The 16,053-nt window shown below is 34.6% G+C and overlaps 1 protein-coding gene across 1 annotated transcript; it reads right to left on the reverse strand.

Annotated features, from left to right (window-relative positions):
* Positions 1-7,782: 7,782 nt before the first annotated feature.
* LOC127411520 (cofilin-2-like) lies at positions 7,783-15,071 on the reverse strand. The gene is made up of 4 exons (XM_051647176.1): positions 14,731-15,071; positions 10,327-10,634; positions 10,132-10,208; positions 7,783-9,119 (listed from the first exon to the last, which is right to left on the reverse strand). The coding sequence occupies exons 1-4, from the start codon at positions 14,731-14,733 to the stop codon at positions 9,007-9,009; spliced, it is 501 nt and encodes a 166-aa protein (XP_051503136.1). The 5' UTR covers positions 14,734-15,071; the 3' UTR covers positions 7,783-9,006.
* Positions 15,072-16,053: the final 982 nt, after the last annotated feature.

Below are 16,053 nucleotides of genomic sequence, written 5' to 3' on the forward strand. Positions count from 1 at the left end.
TTGTTTGTGTTCTGCAGAAGAAAGAATGTCATACACATCTGGGATGGCATGAGGGTGAGTAAATTATGAGAGAAATATAATTTTTGGGTGAACTATCTTTAAGCATGCATGGCATAGTTAATATGTGCAGCAGTCAAAAAATGTAAAGGTTAATGATTGTTGTTTGAAGGAACGTCAGTGCAAGTTGACAGTTATTGCAAAATGTTGCTCATTCGCTCATGCTTTGAGGCAGCCAGCTATCAATACACTGTGCACAGTGTACACACCCTCTCAGAGCAGAAGTCATTTGTTTATTTTCAGCACCCTTGTCCAGACACACAGAATCGGGGCTTACATGAACTTAATGAACTTCAGGGCTTACATTTGTTTTGTGCATTGGTTTACACAAGGTCTGACAAAGTGTGTACAAAAATGAATCAAAATTTTAAAGTAAACAGAGTACAACTGGGCTAAAGGCCCCCAGGGTAAAAAGGCACTTTTGATTTTTTCTCCTAAAATACTAAATAGCAGCACATTCCTTAACACCTGTTTGTCACTACGAACTGCAAAATTGTCCTGATCCATGAGGTCATCATATACAATGTGTAAAGGCTGATTTTAAGGTCACATTTATTTTGGGACAAAATACTGTTCAGTTTTTCAGTCATTTTCAGTTTTATTCAAGGTGATTAAATCAAACATTTTTCAATAATTGTCCAATACATGAAAGGATAGTTTTTAGGGTAAGAAGCCCCCCTGTTTCAAACAACTTGTTTTTCTAAGTGGGATCACCCAGTTACAATGGAGATTCATTTCATTTGTTTATAGAATACTTGGGATGCTATGAAATGCCAAATGATAAAAATTAACAGGAAATAGTGCACCCTTTTCTGAAGTGGTTATTTTGAATAAGCATTATATTCATTTGTTACTTAAAAATCACCTTGCTGTCTCAAAAGTATATGCATAAGTTGACACATTTTGCACTATAACTATTTCCTCTATGTCTACATCACTAAAACTCCTCCAGTGGCCTTGTGTGGGGTAAAAAGCCCCTTCGCTACCTCTTTATAAAAATGAATTTAAATCAAAAAAGCCTTCCATTATGCTCCATCAATATTCGATAAAAAAACATTTTTTTAATCTTGATACACTTTGCAACGAGAAAGAGTGCCTTTCACCCTGTTGTACCCTAAACTTGGAAGGTTTGTGCCATATACATCAAGTCTTTTGTCTAAAGAAGATTTTGTTGTTTGTCTGTAGCCTATTAGTGCACCAATCTGCATGTCTGGCAGAAGCGTTTTCTTCGAGTAGGCAAAGGAGGCACTGCCTCCTCAGAAATTTGGGTGAGAAAATTAACCGACTATACATAAATAAAACAAATAAAATATTACGAAATGTGAGCTCAGACAATGTGTATAGCAATCATACTGTATTTCTCCAATCACTCTGTTTACACCCAGAGGGAGGCAGCGTCTCTAAAGCCTCCCTTCAGCTCTTTGCCGTCACATTTAGCCCCTAAAGCAAATTCTGCCAAATTTAGAGAAAAAGTCATGTGAGGAGAGACATTGGCTACGATTAGCGCTGATTCGTTCAATACGCTGTCAATCAATCAATGCGATAATCCCTGCCTCTCATCCTCGCAGCGGTCTCCGCAGTTCGCTATGAATGGGAGGAACTGATGGAAGTGGAAAAACTATTTGCACAGTAAACTACTAACTGACACAGACAACCGCACATTTGGTCACGTCCAAATTAACTTGAAATGACTTGAAACATGAAATGTTGTGCTAGTGAGCCGCTTGAGCGCTTGCTCTTAAATGTGGCAGCTCGTGCCTTCATGAAACCTGCGATGTTTACCAAGGAGTAGATGACAAATGATCCAAAAATAAGATGACTAAAAATAATAGGCAAACAGGGATATAAACATGAAATATACAGTACATGAAATATGCTTGTTGCTGTATTCTTGTAGGTATTGTTTTTTTGAAGCAATGTAAAAATAATAATTATATTAAAATGCATACATGTGATGAATCTTTGATTTGACTTGATTTAATAAATAGTGTTAATATGAACTTACAAAAATATAAGTATTTCATGCTTATTTACAGTATAAGTTAAAAGGTATTTCATACGCCTTCCCGTACAGAAATCTGATATATGGCAATTAACATACTTTATATTTAAAACTATAGTTCATTTTGTTTGGGCATATATGTATATAGCCTATACAAATCCTAGGATAATAAACTATGATTTAAGAAAAATATGTGTTACATATAGGAACAGCCATTTTAAGTATTTTGTTACTTTGTTAATATGTTGTTGCATTTTTAGCGAATATTATTTTATTTTTATTTTTTTTACATCATATATTTTGATGTAGGCTTACTTTTTATATCATATGTTGTGATAAACCAGATTTCAGATTTGTATGTGTTTAATCTGAATGTGATTTAAATGTCAACTAGAACTGAAGTAGGAATTTACATTGGATTAAAATAAATGGCATTCTGCCTCCTCATTTCAAAGGTCCACCACACGCCACTGATGTCTGGTGATATACTTTACAAACTCCTAAACAACAGGAGTTGATAGACTACGTAGCGTTGACCGATTAATCAGTAAAGTTTCAGCCAATTTGAGATTATCATCATTAAGCAGTAATCATGCCTGTTTGGCCGATAAACTATAGTGGTTCGCCCTTGTATCGGCTTGAAAATCTATTGACAGCCCAACAGATAAAAATCATTTTCTGTTTTCTATGTTTTAGCCACTTTTGTGTAAATATTGTGTAGAGTTAATCTGAGTTCAGCAATTTTATGTATGCTTCACTTGCCATTATTATGTTACATCATGTATTGGCTTTGTATCATCCATTTGGCCACCTTGGTCTCTAGAAATTGGCATTGGCCATTAAAAAAAATAATACAAAATTCATATTGGTTCACCACTATTTAAGAGATCACTGAAAAGAGATGTTTGTGGGAAATTTTATTAATCATACAAAATTATTTTCAGATGCTCTATAATAGTGACAGACTGATATTTTCGGGCAGGCTAATTAATCGGTTGGTTTTTGCTTATTTTGAGATTATTTAACCATTCCTGCTTGGTCGATAAACCAACATGATCACACTGGAAGTCGACATGTTGTTTCTGAGAGTTATGGCTCCCTAGGATCGGTCACATTATGCCGACTCACCGACAAATGGCATCTCTTTTTGCATCGGCTCCAGCGTGTTCACCTTCCCCTGTTGCAAGACCAAAAGTACGTTGCATCAGCAGTGTACCTGGGTTTGGATCCTGTGTTGAAAAACAAAGTAATCACCTTCACATCATCAGTGACGAATGCGATTCAGAGGTTGCATTTTTCCTCTAACATTACATTTTTACTTTAGGTTTAGGATTGGGGTTTGGGTTGGGGGTACAATTTATAAAATATGCATTCCTCTTCTCTGTTTTACAGCCTCCACAGCTGAAAACAACTCGCAACACAACTCGCTTTTGGCGCCCCTCTGTGGACATTACACCTGGAAAATGGAGCTCACACATGCCCATACGCCCAACAACACATACCGCTTTGGCCACTGGGGGCAGTGTTTCAAATTTCGGTAAGCGCAGACCAATTTTAGCTGAAGAAAACTCAACCTACTGTTTCCGATTTCACTGTGAGATCAGTCTGGACAAACAAAAGTTCTAGTTCCCATTGTGTCAGTCCCAAAATATACGAACATTCAATAGATAGACATCTTAAATTTTCAAATCTTCTGCAGAATAAGAGTTTAATTTCCGCAAATTTGTGTACATCTCGTTTGCCATCATTCAACTGTATGGTGTAACAAAATGTTAATCTGCAATTATGAAATTATTTCTACCTTATCAAACCCTTAAAATGTATTTTGTTGGTGTGACCTCATGTATTTAGGTTCATTCAGTAATGATAAATAATATTTGTACCTACAAAAAATAATAATAATTTAGATGTTACCACATGAAGCACAATTTTAGGTTAGTTTTATATTTTTTTCTGTGTATTATGTATTAATATCTGCATTATTTTGATATCAGTTGACCACTACTCAATATGAATAGATCAGTCATGTCCAAGTCGGCACCCTCCACCCAGCCCTACAATGTGTGCCTGCATGCATGGAAAACTAGTTTCATAACCACTACTAGAAAGTTCCTGGAGAAGACACTATTATGCACATGTTCATATCTAATAATCACCATCACAGATAAAACACAGTACTATTTTTTCCTGAGAGCTTTATGAAAGGGATTTTATGGGATTAGATTTGTAACAATGTACACGTTGTATTTTAAAATGGGTCGTGATATTTGAGAGCAACCCCTTAGTTCTGAGTCTTTTCCCTGAAACAGACCGTCCTTTATTTGTGCCACTTCATTCAAGAGTGAAAAACATTCTTTAGCTTTGCACAGCCTGTTCGACTTGAGCAGCTTTTGTAGCTCTTTGGAGGCATGTTCAGTTTTGCCATTTGTGGACAACGATGACAAGACACAAAAGCATGCTGGCCATAAATAGCGCCGAGCAGCAGAGGACTGCTCCCTGCCTGCGGATCAAATTCTCCAAAGGGAAAAAGCAGCCCCTGGCCGCAGTCCCATATCAACTGCAAGACCAATGCTCATTGAAAATGCACGACCTGTAAGAAGAAAAAAGGATGGGCTGTTATTTTTTTAAATACTTTTTTAAGTGCCTTAGATTACAACCAAAAGCTACAAGAAATAATTTGTTCAAAAGGAGTGGCAATACCTTATCTTCTCCTACTGGATTTTAAAGGAAGGTTTCAGGTTCAGTACAAGTGAAGCTCAATTTACAGCATTTGTGGCAAAATGTTGAAAAACAAAATTTTGACTTGTACCTTGTGTGTGTATATATATATATATATATATATATATATATATATATATATATATATATATATATATATATATATAAAAAAAATCACAGTTATACTATCAGGTGCTTACAATAGAAGTCTATAAAGGTTAAAATAAAAACTATTTCCAAAGTATAGCAACAAGATGTAAACATTACATGATTTAACATGATTTTAGAGTGATAAAATAGGTTACTAACCTTATCTGTGTCAAGTTAGATCCGATATTACAACTTTATTGTGAGGATGACGTCACACTGGTGAAACCTGTAATCTGGTAAATGCTGTAACATCAGTAAATCCCTGATTTTATCACACTAAAATCATGCTATCACGTAAAATGTTTATGTCTTGTGGCTATACTTTTGAAACAGTATACACAGTATTTTGATGTTTATACACTGGCCCCATTCACTTCCATTATGCCATACTATAACTCCGATATTTGCTTTTTTCTTTTCTTTTCTTTCTTTTTTTTTTTTTTTTTTATAAATGAGGGATGAGTCGAAATTATTTTTTGTGGTAATCAAAATTACGCCACAAATGCTGTTGATTAAGATGAACTTTTGTTGAACTCATTTCTTTAAACATGTTAATTAATCAAGTATATGACTTAGAAGCAAAATTTCCAAGTTCAGGTTTCACTTGAGGGTTGCTTCAAGGGTTGCTTGTTTTAACTAAACACTGTTGAATCATTTAATACACAACAGAAACAAGCAAACATATACAATATAATTAACTTAGTCTTAAAAGCTGTATACAGTGGCTCCAAAAAGTATTTGGACATTTAAGCCACACTTAAAAAATATCAGAATTTCATTGCAGAGTATACAAACCACATCAAACCAACTTTTCGCACAAGTATCTTAATTTTTCTGAGCTTTTTTATTTTCTAATTTTACTCCTTTTATCCAATAGGTAATGTTTTATCATTTAAATATGAAGTATTTTGCTTGAGAAGTTATATATATATATATATATATATATATATATATATATATATATATAAGTGTAGTCAGGACATTACTGATGTAAAAAACAGCACCATCACTATTTGAAAAAAGTCATTTTTGATCAAATCTAGACAGCAGCCATCACTCCAACACCTTATCCTTGAGTAATCATGCTAAATTGATAATTTGGTACTAGAAAATCACTTGCCATTATATCAAACACAGTTGAAAGCTATTTGGTTCATTAAATGAAGCTTAACATTGTCTTTGTGTTTGTTTTTGAGTTGCAACAGTATGTAATAGACTGGCATGTCTTAAGGTCAATATTAGGACAAAAATGGCAAAAAAGAAACAGCTTTCTCTAGAAACTCGTCAGTCAATCATTGTTTTGAGGAATGAAGGCTATACAATGCTTGAAATTGCCAAAAAACTGAAGATTTCATACAAAGGTGTACACTACAGTCTTCAAAGACAAAGGACAACTGGCTCTAACAAGGACAGAAAGAGATGCGGAAGGCCAGATGTACAACTAAACAAGAGGATAAGTACATCAGAGTCTCTAGTTTGAGAAATAGACGCCTCACATGTCCTCAGCTGACAGCTTCATTGAATTCTGCCCGCTCAACACCAGTTTCATGTACAACAGTAAAGAGAAGACTCAGGGGTGCAGGCCTTATGGGAAGAATTGCAAAGAAAAAGCCACTTTTGAAACAGAAAAACAAAAAGAAAAGGTTAGAGTAGGCAAAGAAACACAGACATTGGACAACAGATAATTGGAAAAGAGTGTTATGGATATTAACCCCATTGAGCTTTTGTGGGATCAGCTAGACTGTAAGGTGCGTCAGAAGTGCCCGACAAGACAGCCACATCTATGGCAAGTGTTACAGGAAGTGTGGGGTGAAATGTCACCTGAGTATCTGGATAAACTGACAGCTAGAATGTCAAGGATCTGCAAAGCTCTCATTGCTGCATGTGGAGGATTTTTTGATGAGAACTCTTTGAAGTAGTTTAAGAAGTTCTGAATCTAATAGTAATTTTTCACATTATTAATGTCCTGACTATACATTGTGATCAGTTGAATGCCACTTTGGTGAATAAAAGTACCAATTTCTTTCCATAAGAGCAAAATCTGTACATTATTCCAAACTTTTTGCCACCAGTGTGTGTGTATATATATATACACACACACACACTACCGGTCAAAAGTTTTGAAACACTTGACTGAAATGTTTCTCATGATCTTAAAAATCTTTTGATCTGAAGGCGTATGCTTAAATGTTTGAAATTAAATTTGTAGACAAAAATATAATTGTGCCACCATATTAATTTATTTCATTATAAAACTAAAATTTAATTTAAATTTTTTTTTTTTGAAATTGATGACTTGGACCAAATAATAAAGAAAAGCAGCCAATAAGTGCCCAACATAGATGGGAACTCCTTCAATACTGTTTAAAAATCATCCCAGGGTGATACCTCAAGAAGTTGGTTGAGAAAATGTCAAGAGTTCATGTCTGCAAATTCTAGACAAAGGGTGACTACTTTGAAGATGCTAAAATATAACACAGTTTTGATTTATTTTGGATTTTGTTTAGTCACAACATAATTCCCATAGTTCCATTTATGTTATTCCATAGTTTTGATGACTTTACTATTATTCTAAAATGTGAAGAAAAATTATAAGAAAGAATGAGTGTTTCAAAACTTTTGACCGGTAGTGTATATTTTTTAAAGAAATTCCACTTGCTTTGATATTTTGTTATTGAATACAATGATATTCATCATCATTATAAGTGTGACTTGAGAGTCCAAATACTTTTTGGCACAACTGTATGTTATCCTCGGCTTAGAATGTGAATAAAAAACATGGTTTTTCATTAAACAACTCTTTCAAGTAAAGTCAATTTGATGAGTGAGAAAACACACAGGCCAAACGTATCATGTGTTCTGGTAACACCCTGTTGATAAGACAGAGCATTTAATTGAGCCAAGAAATCCATCCAAGAATTCCGCCACAAGATTTTATTTCAAAGTGGCAACTTTCTTCGATCTCAAAAGTATTGCCATCTTTACAGATAATATATAATCTCTTTTACTGTGTAAAAAAAACCCAAAAAACTTCCAAGCAGCTTTGCCTTCACATTCTGTAGTGTAAACTGTGCATCTTAATCATAAAGACTGCAATGGAACAGTTCAAACTCATCTGTTTATGTCCTTTTGCATAATAGGAATGAAAACTGTGGTAATTTCAATTCCGGTTGACAGTCACAGAAATTCCAAAGTCCACCTTCAATTGGTAGTGTAAAAACTGAAAAGTGCTTTTTACCTGCATGGACTTTCTAACGTGTTTGCCATTTCAAACGAGCCAGATTAGGTAGAAGAGTTCAAATAAATAGTTTAAAACTTGTAAAGTGCTTGTTACCGGTTAATGCGTTGCTGTGAGGCATTAACAAACAGCAGTCTCATATATTCTCTTACAGCATAATAGCATATCTCTTCAAAACATTTTTTTTATAAAGATATAAACTGAGCTTGTGCTGGTAGCGCTGTTAAAGAGATAGTTCCACTCAAAAATCGGAATTTTGACATCACTTGCTCACCCTCATGTTGTTCCAAACCCGTATTACTTTTTCTTTTATTAGTATTAGTCACCATTCACTGCATCTTTTTTCCATATAATGAAAGTGAAAGGTGACTGGGGCACTAACATCTCTTTTAAGTCAAACAGATGAATGGTTACAGAACTTTCATTTTTGGCTGAACTATGCCTTTAATATTTGATCATTTAAGCTTCGCACTGTCATTTGGCAAAACATGCAGGGAGAGAGAAAGAGAGAGAGACAGAACATTCTTTGGGGAAGTACAAAAACTACCAGCAGCCAAGGAAATAGGCTAGCAATAAACTGGTAGATTTTTTTTTGTTGCATATACAGTATGTTAATGAGATATCCTTAATGTGTGTGTGTGTGTGTGTGTGGGTGTGTGGGTGTGTGTATGTGTGTGTGTGTGTGGGGGGGGGGGGGGGGGGGGGCAAAGAAATCAAACTAACAAAAGAAAGGGAAAAAAATGAAATACAAAAAAATAGGACTATTCCTTCAGCATCAAATGATAGAGACAGCTGCGATGATGAAAGCGTGTGGAATCCAGATGGCACATGGCTGTTCAGTTTACAATGGTCTCCCCTCCAGCGATACGACCACACTTCCTCCCAACTTTTCAGCCAGAGTTGAGCGGTCCTGAATGTCATCTAAACCATTAACCTGCCATTCGTGTTTGATACCTGAAAAAAATTAGGCACGACTGAACGTCACAATTCAAAATAACCCTTTTAGGGTGTTTCATCAACTTTCCTGTGAATTTCTAGAAAGTAAAATCCAGTTAAAACATTTTTCACACTATCACTAGTTTTTCAATTTGTCTGCTAACAGTGTCTAAATATGCATAATATTAGATATTTATTTATTTATTTGAAAGTCGTGAAAATTTCCATCACTGTGTCATTTCCACCACATCTGTAATTCATGTGTTTAAAAGAAATCTGTGATGTGAATGGCATTTTAAATTGAATAATAAAAAAAAAAACTATATATAAAATGACCAAATCCTTTGTCTTGCTAAGGCTAATTTCAAAGGTAACATTTTATGTATCGTAAATACACACAATAACACTATTACACAATTTCACAAATATTGTGTATAATGTATTTGTGAAATTGCAATTACACAAATACTCTAACTTTTTTTAAAAACTTGATAGAAAAAATGTTCACACAATAAATATTACAGTTGTTTACGTTTATTTTACTCTATTTTACTCTATTTAGATTATCATAGTTTTAAACATTTTAAAATTAGTATTTTATAATGGGGTTCTTTTTATAGTTTAATATTGAAAGTCCGTGTATAGGACAAGACTAAAACAGTAAAATCTATACATAAACGGCATTCGAAAAGTACCAGATTAAATGATGAAGGCATGGTAAAAAGTCAGTTTTAATGTGACCTTCATATAACAAACAGAAAAAAAAGTTGACATCCGTTCATAAAAATAAAAAAAACCCTGGACATGAAACTGCCTGAAGTTAAAGAAACTAATGATTTTCAAACAGGTTTCCCAAACACTTCCACCATCTGTCAAATATGTTTGTATAATGAATACTCAATGCAATGTTCTACTGTGTACAGCTAGAATATACAGCAACCCTGTATTGTCCAATCAGCATCCAGGACCAGAGCTATCTATTAAATAAATATGCATTGTGTGTATTCTTAGTGAATATGACAAGACTCACCTGTAAACTTCTTCTTAATGGCATCTTTAGAGCTAGCGTAGATCATCTTGCTTTTTAACGGTGCACCTTCAGGGGCCCTAACATTTTAACAAAGCAATTAAAAATGTATATTCAGTAAACATAAAAAAAGAAAAAGAAAATTGAGTTTAGCTTAATGTAGTTTTAACTGCACATGTGTCCACAAAGACTCCATACCAAAATATAAATACCAAGTCTTCTTTCTTAGATTCTTTTGTCTCATAAGTAGCGTCATATAAGCCGTATCTGCAGTCGTTGAGAGGTAGGAGTTTTACGAAGCAGGCGTAGGGGTCATCGACGGTGTTTCCAATGTCTCCAACTAAGATCTGCTTGCCTTCCTCTACGACAATCTTCTTCTTGTCTTCACTGAGACAGAACAGCACGGCCTTCTTGCGCTTTTTTACCTCATCTGAGGTCGAGGACTTCCGTACTTTCATGTCATTGAAGACTTTGATGACTTCATCATTGACTGTGACACCAGAAGCCTGTTGATAAGAAGATGGTGAGATGAGTACAGATTAGTGATGGATGGTTGCGAAATATGTTGTTGAGATCTTAAAGTGATGGTTCACTTTATAAATAAAAAGCACAAAAGTAAAATGATTTAAGGAACTGACATGCAGCTCTTGCCATACAAAAACAATTAATGGTGAACAAGAGCTGTCAAGCTCCAATAAGAACAAAAACACCATAAAAGTAGTCCAAATGTCATTTTGGCATCAACGTTGATACACCATTTTTTAATCCTGGACACATGACCATGGGGTAGACGCAAACTTATTGGTTTATTATTGAACAATTTATATTTATAATAGTTTATCAGCAATAATTTATATTTATATATAAATTAGCAATAATTTATATTTATAATAGATTATCAGCAATAATGTGTAATAGTTATAACTTAGCAATAATTTACAATAGCTATGGTTTAGAAATAATTTATATTTATAAATAAATTAGCAATAATTGATTTTTATTAACAATAATTTATATTAATATTTGTTTATCAGCAATAATTTATAATAGTTATAACTTAGCAATAATTTATAATACTTAGCAAAAATGTATATTTATAAATAAATTAGCAATAATTTATATTTATAAATATTTGAGCAATAATCTATATTTATAATAGTTTATCACCAATAATATATAATAGTTACAACATAGAAATAATTTATAACAGCTATGACTTAGCAATCATTTATATGTATAAATAAATTAGCAATAACTTATATTTATTGGAAATAATGTATATTTATAATAGTTTAATAGCAATATTTTATAATAGTTATTACTTAACAATAATTTATATTTATTAGAAATAATTTATATTTATAATAGTTCATCAGCAATAATCTATAATATTTATAAATTATCAATAAATTATACTTATTAACAATAATTTATATTTATAAAATAAATTATCAATAATTTATATTTATTAGCAATAAGTTATATTTATAATAGTTTATCAGCATTCATTTATATTTATAAGCACAAATTTATATTTATGATAGTTTATCATAATTTATAAGCTTATCAGTAAGATTATCAGTGGGAAAAGACTTAAATTTAAGTCTGTTTCTCACATAAACATATTGTATGGTTTCATAAAGCTTGCAATATTGTGCAATTTAACTTTGTATGGAGTAATTTTATTAAAGTTTTATGGTGCTTTTTTGTTGTTGTCTTTTTTAGAGATTGAAAGCCATAGCTACTATGAACTGTTGATGTATGGTAGGAGCTGAATAAAGACAGTTCATCAAAAACTCTCCTTTTATGGTCTACAAACAAAATAACAGCATACAGGTTTGGAACAACATAAGGGTGAGTAAATGATGACAGCATTTTCATTTTTGGGTGAACTATCCCTTTAACAGAGTTTGTGCATTTCAATTTTAAATATTTTCCAGAAGGATGGCCAAACTCTAAGCATTTCAGTATTTCAAAACCAATATCATGATACATACAGTATCCATAGTAAACAACATCTACTGTATGAACACACTATACATTATTAAAAGTAACAAGCCATCACATTTGGATCACCTCATTGGCATTGACTGATCATAAACCCTGACTCATGTACATGCTGTGCATAGCCAGCTGGTCTGTCACAACAGTTAGAATCTTTCAATACGCATCGAAAATGGACTGCAAAGGCCAAGTAATAGTGGGGTGCCTGGGGCAAGGTACAACTACGAGAGCTCCTCCTGTGAACTTTTTTAAAAGACTCTTAGTTTTAATGATCAGTGACACTTCACTCCCAAAACACTCAACACAAGGAGGCCCTCAGATGTTTCTTTTTAGAGTTTTAGTGCATTAATCTGTTGAATCGAATGAGATCTTAAAATTTTTTTTATTAAGCAGAATGCACCCCACTGTATATGGCAAGGCATTTTAACATTGATTCCTCAGAACTTACTGGTAACTATTTTAAAGTTACTAGCATGTATTTTTAGCTTCTAGTATCTATTCCAAAAGCAACTGGTATCTATTTCAGTTTTACTGGTAACTATTCATTACACATCCAAGTATTTATTTATTAGATAGTATATATTCCTATATTTACCAGTAGGCCTACTTATTGAATACAAAAATAATACATATTTATTTATATTTAGTTACCACTAAATGACTATGTAAATACAATTTTACTTGTAACAGCTCATTAGATTCAAGTATCCTCCTTATTCTTTAGTTACTAGTAGAACTTCTTTTTTTACTCATAATTTGTAATGACTAGTCAAAATGTCAGAGGCTAATAGATAATATCCGAAACAGAGCACCACAGAAATAAATGGCAAAAATGTGCAATTTGTCACCAGTAACAATTAAGCAGATCTTTATATCAAATGTGGTATCCATTTAAATAGATAATAATCACTATCGGAACAGTTACTAGTGTCATAAGTAAGTGGTATTTAATAAGTATTGGTATAGATAGTAGTACAGTTAATATAGGAGTACTAACTAAAGTTGATCTGTTCATTAAAATGTTTAAATCCCATACACTGTGATCTATATTTCTATGTTTAATCAAATGCTGCACTAATGTTAGTAATAGATATCTATCAAGAACCTCTGCAACACTTATGAAAAATAATCAAAGATATAATTAAATGAAACATTTAAAATAAGGAAAAATATGAATGAAAAATAAAACCTAAAAATAACCATTTGAAAACGTTCTGTATAAGTTCTTATTAGGTTGTCACAACAACCTTCCTGCAACGTTCTGTGAATGCTAGTTTATGGTAATTAATATATAACTAAAAAATAACAATTAGAGAACGTTCTGTATGTCCTTGTTAGGTTGTCACACAAAAAACACACTGCAACGTTCTGGGAAAATTTGTTTATAGTTGTCAAAATAAAACCTAAAAATAACCATTACATTACGCTCTGTATAAGTTCTTATTAGACTGTTATACAAAAGCCTCCCTGCAACGTTCTGGGAACGTTAGTTTATGGTAATTAAAATAGAACTTAAAAATTATCATTACAGAACTGTATAAGTTCTTATTAGACTGTCATACAAAAACCTCTCTGCAACATTCTGGAAACGTTAGTATATGGTTATTAAAATAAAACCTAAAAATAACCATTATAGAATGTTCTATGTAAGTTCTTATTAGATGGTTATACAAAAACCTCCCTGCAACATTCTGGGAACGTTAGTTTATGGTATAAAAATACAGGAAACAAATAAAATAAATACATTTAACCCAAAGAAAATGTTCCTAGAACGTTAGGAATTGGTTCCCAAAAAATAACCAAATAGGAACCATACGCTAACGTTAATGGAACGTTCTGTGTTTGCAGAGAACAAAAGAATGATATTAGTATAATGAATAAGTACTGACAATTACGGAAATAGATGGTAGTCACTATTGGGAAAGTTACTGGTAACCAAAGAATAAGTACAGCTAAATTTAAAGCAAGTTACTAGTAAGTTTTGATGAACGTGTCTGCCAAGCAGCTTGACTCACTGCGCAGGCGCACAGACGTGTACTGAGCAGCTGGCGTAGAGCTGTCTCTCTTTCATTATGGCCAGCTAAACCTTTTTGAATCATGAACAAATATCCGAGCTCACTCCCCAACACACATAAGAGCCATCTCACACATTGAAAATGTTTATACTGCTCTGATCAAACGCGTTTGTGTCCGTCACTACTGTAGCGCTCGCCCTCAGAAACAGTTATTTCTCGTGCGTAAAAGTTGGAGAAGCCGTTCCCTCGGAGTGATTACCGTTATAAAGCAGGCTAAAAATTAGCTTAAAATGGCCGCCTCGGGCTATAGGCCTGAGCTATACATTTATCGCAAGTTAAAACTTATTTAATGAACGAAAAAAAATAAAATAAAATAAAATAAAACAAGCCGAATAAAACATATTTCTCAAGCGGAGCGCATACCATCACTGATCCCGCAGTTGCCGCATAAACAATCCAGCCGGAGCTGAACAACGTGACAGTCACCGAGCAGAAGTTTCACACAAAGATGAAGTTTAGAATAAGATCTAATATGATTCAAGAACGAACTATAGTGAATGTGCAAGGAAAGACCTGTGCTCACCATGCTGCCCGCTGCTTGTTGTGATGAATCAATGCACGATTATTTTCTTGGTACTTCAATCTGGGAATTTGAACAGCCGAGACAGTGTGTGAGTGTGTGTGTGTGTGTGTGTGTGTGTGAGAGAGAGAGAGAGAGAGAGAGAGAGAGAGAGCGAGAGAGAGAGAAAGTGTGTGTGTGTGTGTGTGTGAGAGAGAGAGAGAGAGAGAAAGTGTGTGTGTTAGTGTGTGTGTGTGTGTGTGTGAGAGAGAGCGAGAGAAAATGTGTGTGTGTGTGAGAGAGAGAGAGAGAGAAAGTGTGTGTGTGTGTGTGTGTGAGAGAGAGAGAAAGCGAGAGAGTGTGTGTGTGTGCGCGCGAGAGAGAGAGAGAGAGAGAGTGTGTGTGTGTGTGCGCGCGAGAGAGAGAAAGCGAGAGTGTGTGTGTGTGTGTGTGTGTGTGAGAGAGAGAGAGAGAGTGTGTGCGCGCGCGAGAGAGAGAGAGAGAGAGTGTGTGTGTGTGTGTGAGAGAGAGAGAGAGAGAGAGTGTGTGCGCGAGAGAGAGAGAGAAAGCGAGAGTGTGTGTGTGTGTGTGAGAGAGAGAGAAAGCGAGAGTGTGTGTGTGTGCGCGCGCGAGAGTGTGTGTGTGTGTGAGAGAGAGAGTGTGTGTGTGAGAGAGAGAGTGTATGTGTGTGTGTGCGCGCGAGAGAGAGAGTGTGTGTGTGTGTGAGAGAGAGAGAGAAAGCGAGTGTGTGTGTGTGCGCGCGCGCGAGAGAGAGTGTGTGTGTGTGTGCGCGCGCGCGAGAGAGTGTGTGTGTGTGTGTGTGCGCGCGCGAGAGAGAGAGTGTGTGTGTGTGTGCGTGAGAGAGAGAGAGAGAGAGAGAGAGTGTATGTGTGTGCGCGAAAGAGATTGTATGTGTGTGTGTGCGCGAGAGAGAGAGAGTGTGTGTGTGTGAGAGAGAGAGAGAGAAAGAGAGAGAGAGTGTGTGTGAGAGAGAGAGAGAGAAAGAGAGAGAGAGAGAGAGTGTGTGTGTGTGAGAGAGAGAGAGAGTGTGTGTGTGAGAGAGAGAGAGAGAAAGAGAGAGAGAGAGAGAGTGTGTGTGTGTGTGCGCGCGCGAGAGAGAGACCACTGCACAGCCGCAGTGAAGACTGGTCGAGCATATGCACTGTCACTGAGTGTCTTTTTTTGTTGATGGGACAGATGGCACTGAAATGAACAAAAATGCCACCAAAGATGTCTTGTTAAATGTTTATTCTTTTCTATTCCATTCTTAATGTTTGATATATTTATTACCACAATTTTTTGTTTACCTTTTGTTAGTTGAATTAATGTTTTTGCAATACTGTGTAA

This window comes from Myxocyprinus asiaticus, chromosome 20, assembly GCF_019703515.2.
Source record: "Myxocyprinus asiaticus isolate MX2 ecotype Aquarium Trade chromosome 20, UBuf_Myxa_2, whole genome shotgun sequence".
Classification (NCBI taxonomy): Eukaryota; Metazoa; Chordata; class Actinopteri; order Cypriniformes; family Catostomidae; genus Myxocyprinus; species Myxocyprinus asiaticus.

Bases quoted from the DNA above. Each gene is read 5' to 3' on its own strand.
- LOC127411520 (XM_051647176.1), bottom strand. The intron at 10,209-10,326 runs GTATGGAGTCTT...TTAAAATGTTAG, and splicing joins GACTTGGTATTTATATTTTG to GGCCCCTGAAGGTGCACCGT. The intron at 9,120-10,131 runs GTGAGTCTTGTC...AATTTTTTTCAG, and splicing joins CATTAAGAAGAAGTTTACAG to GTATCAAACACGAATGGCAG.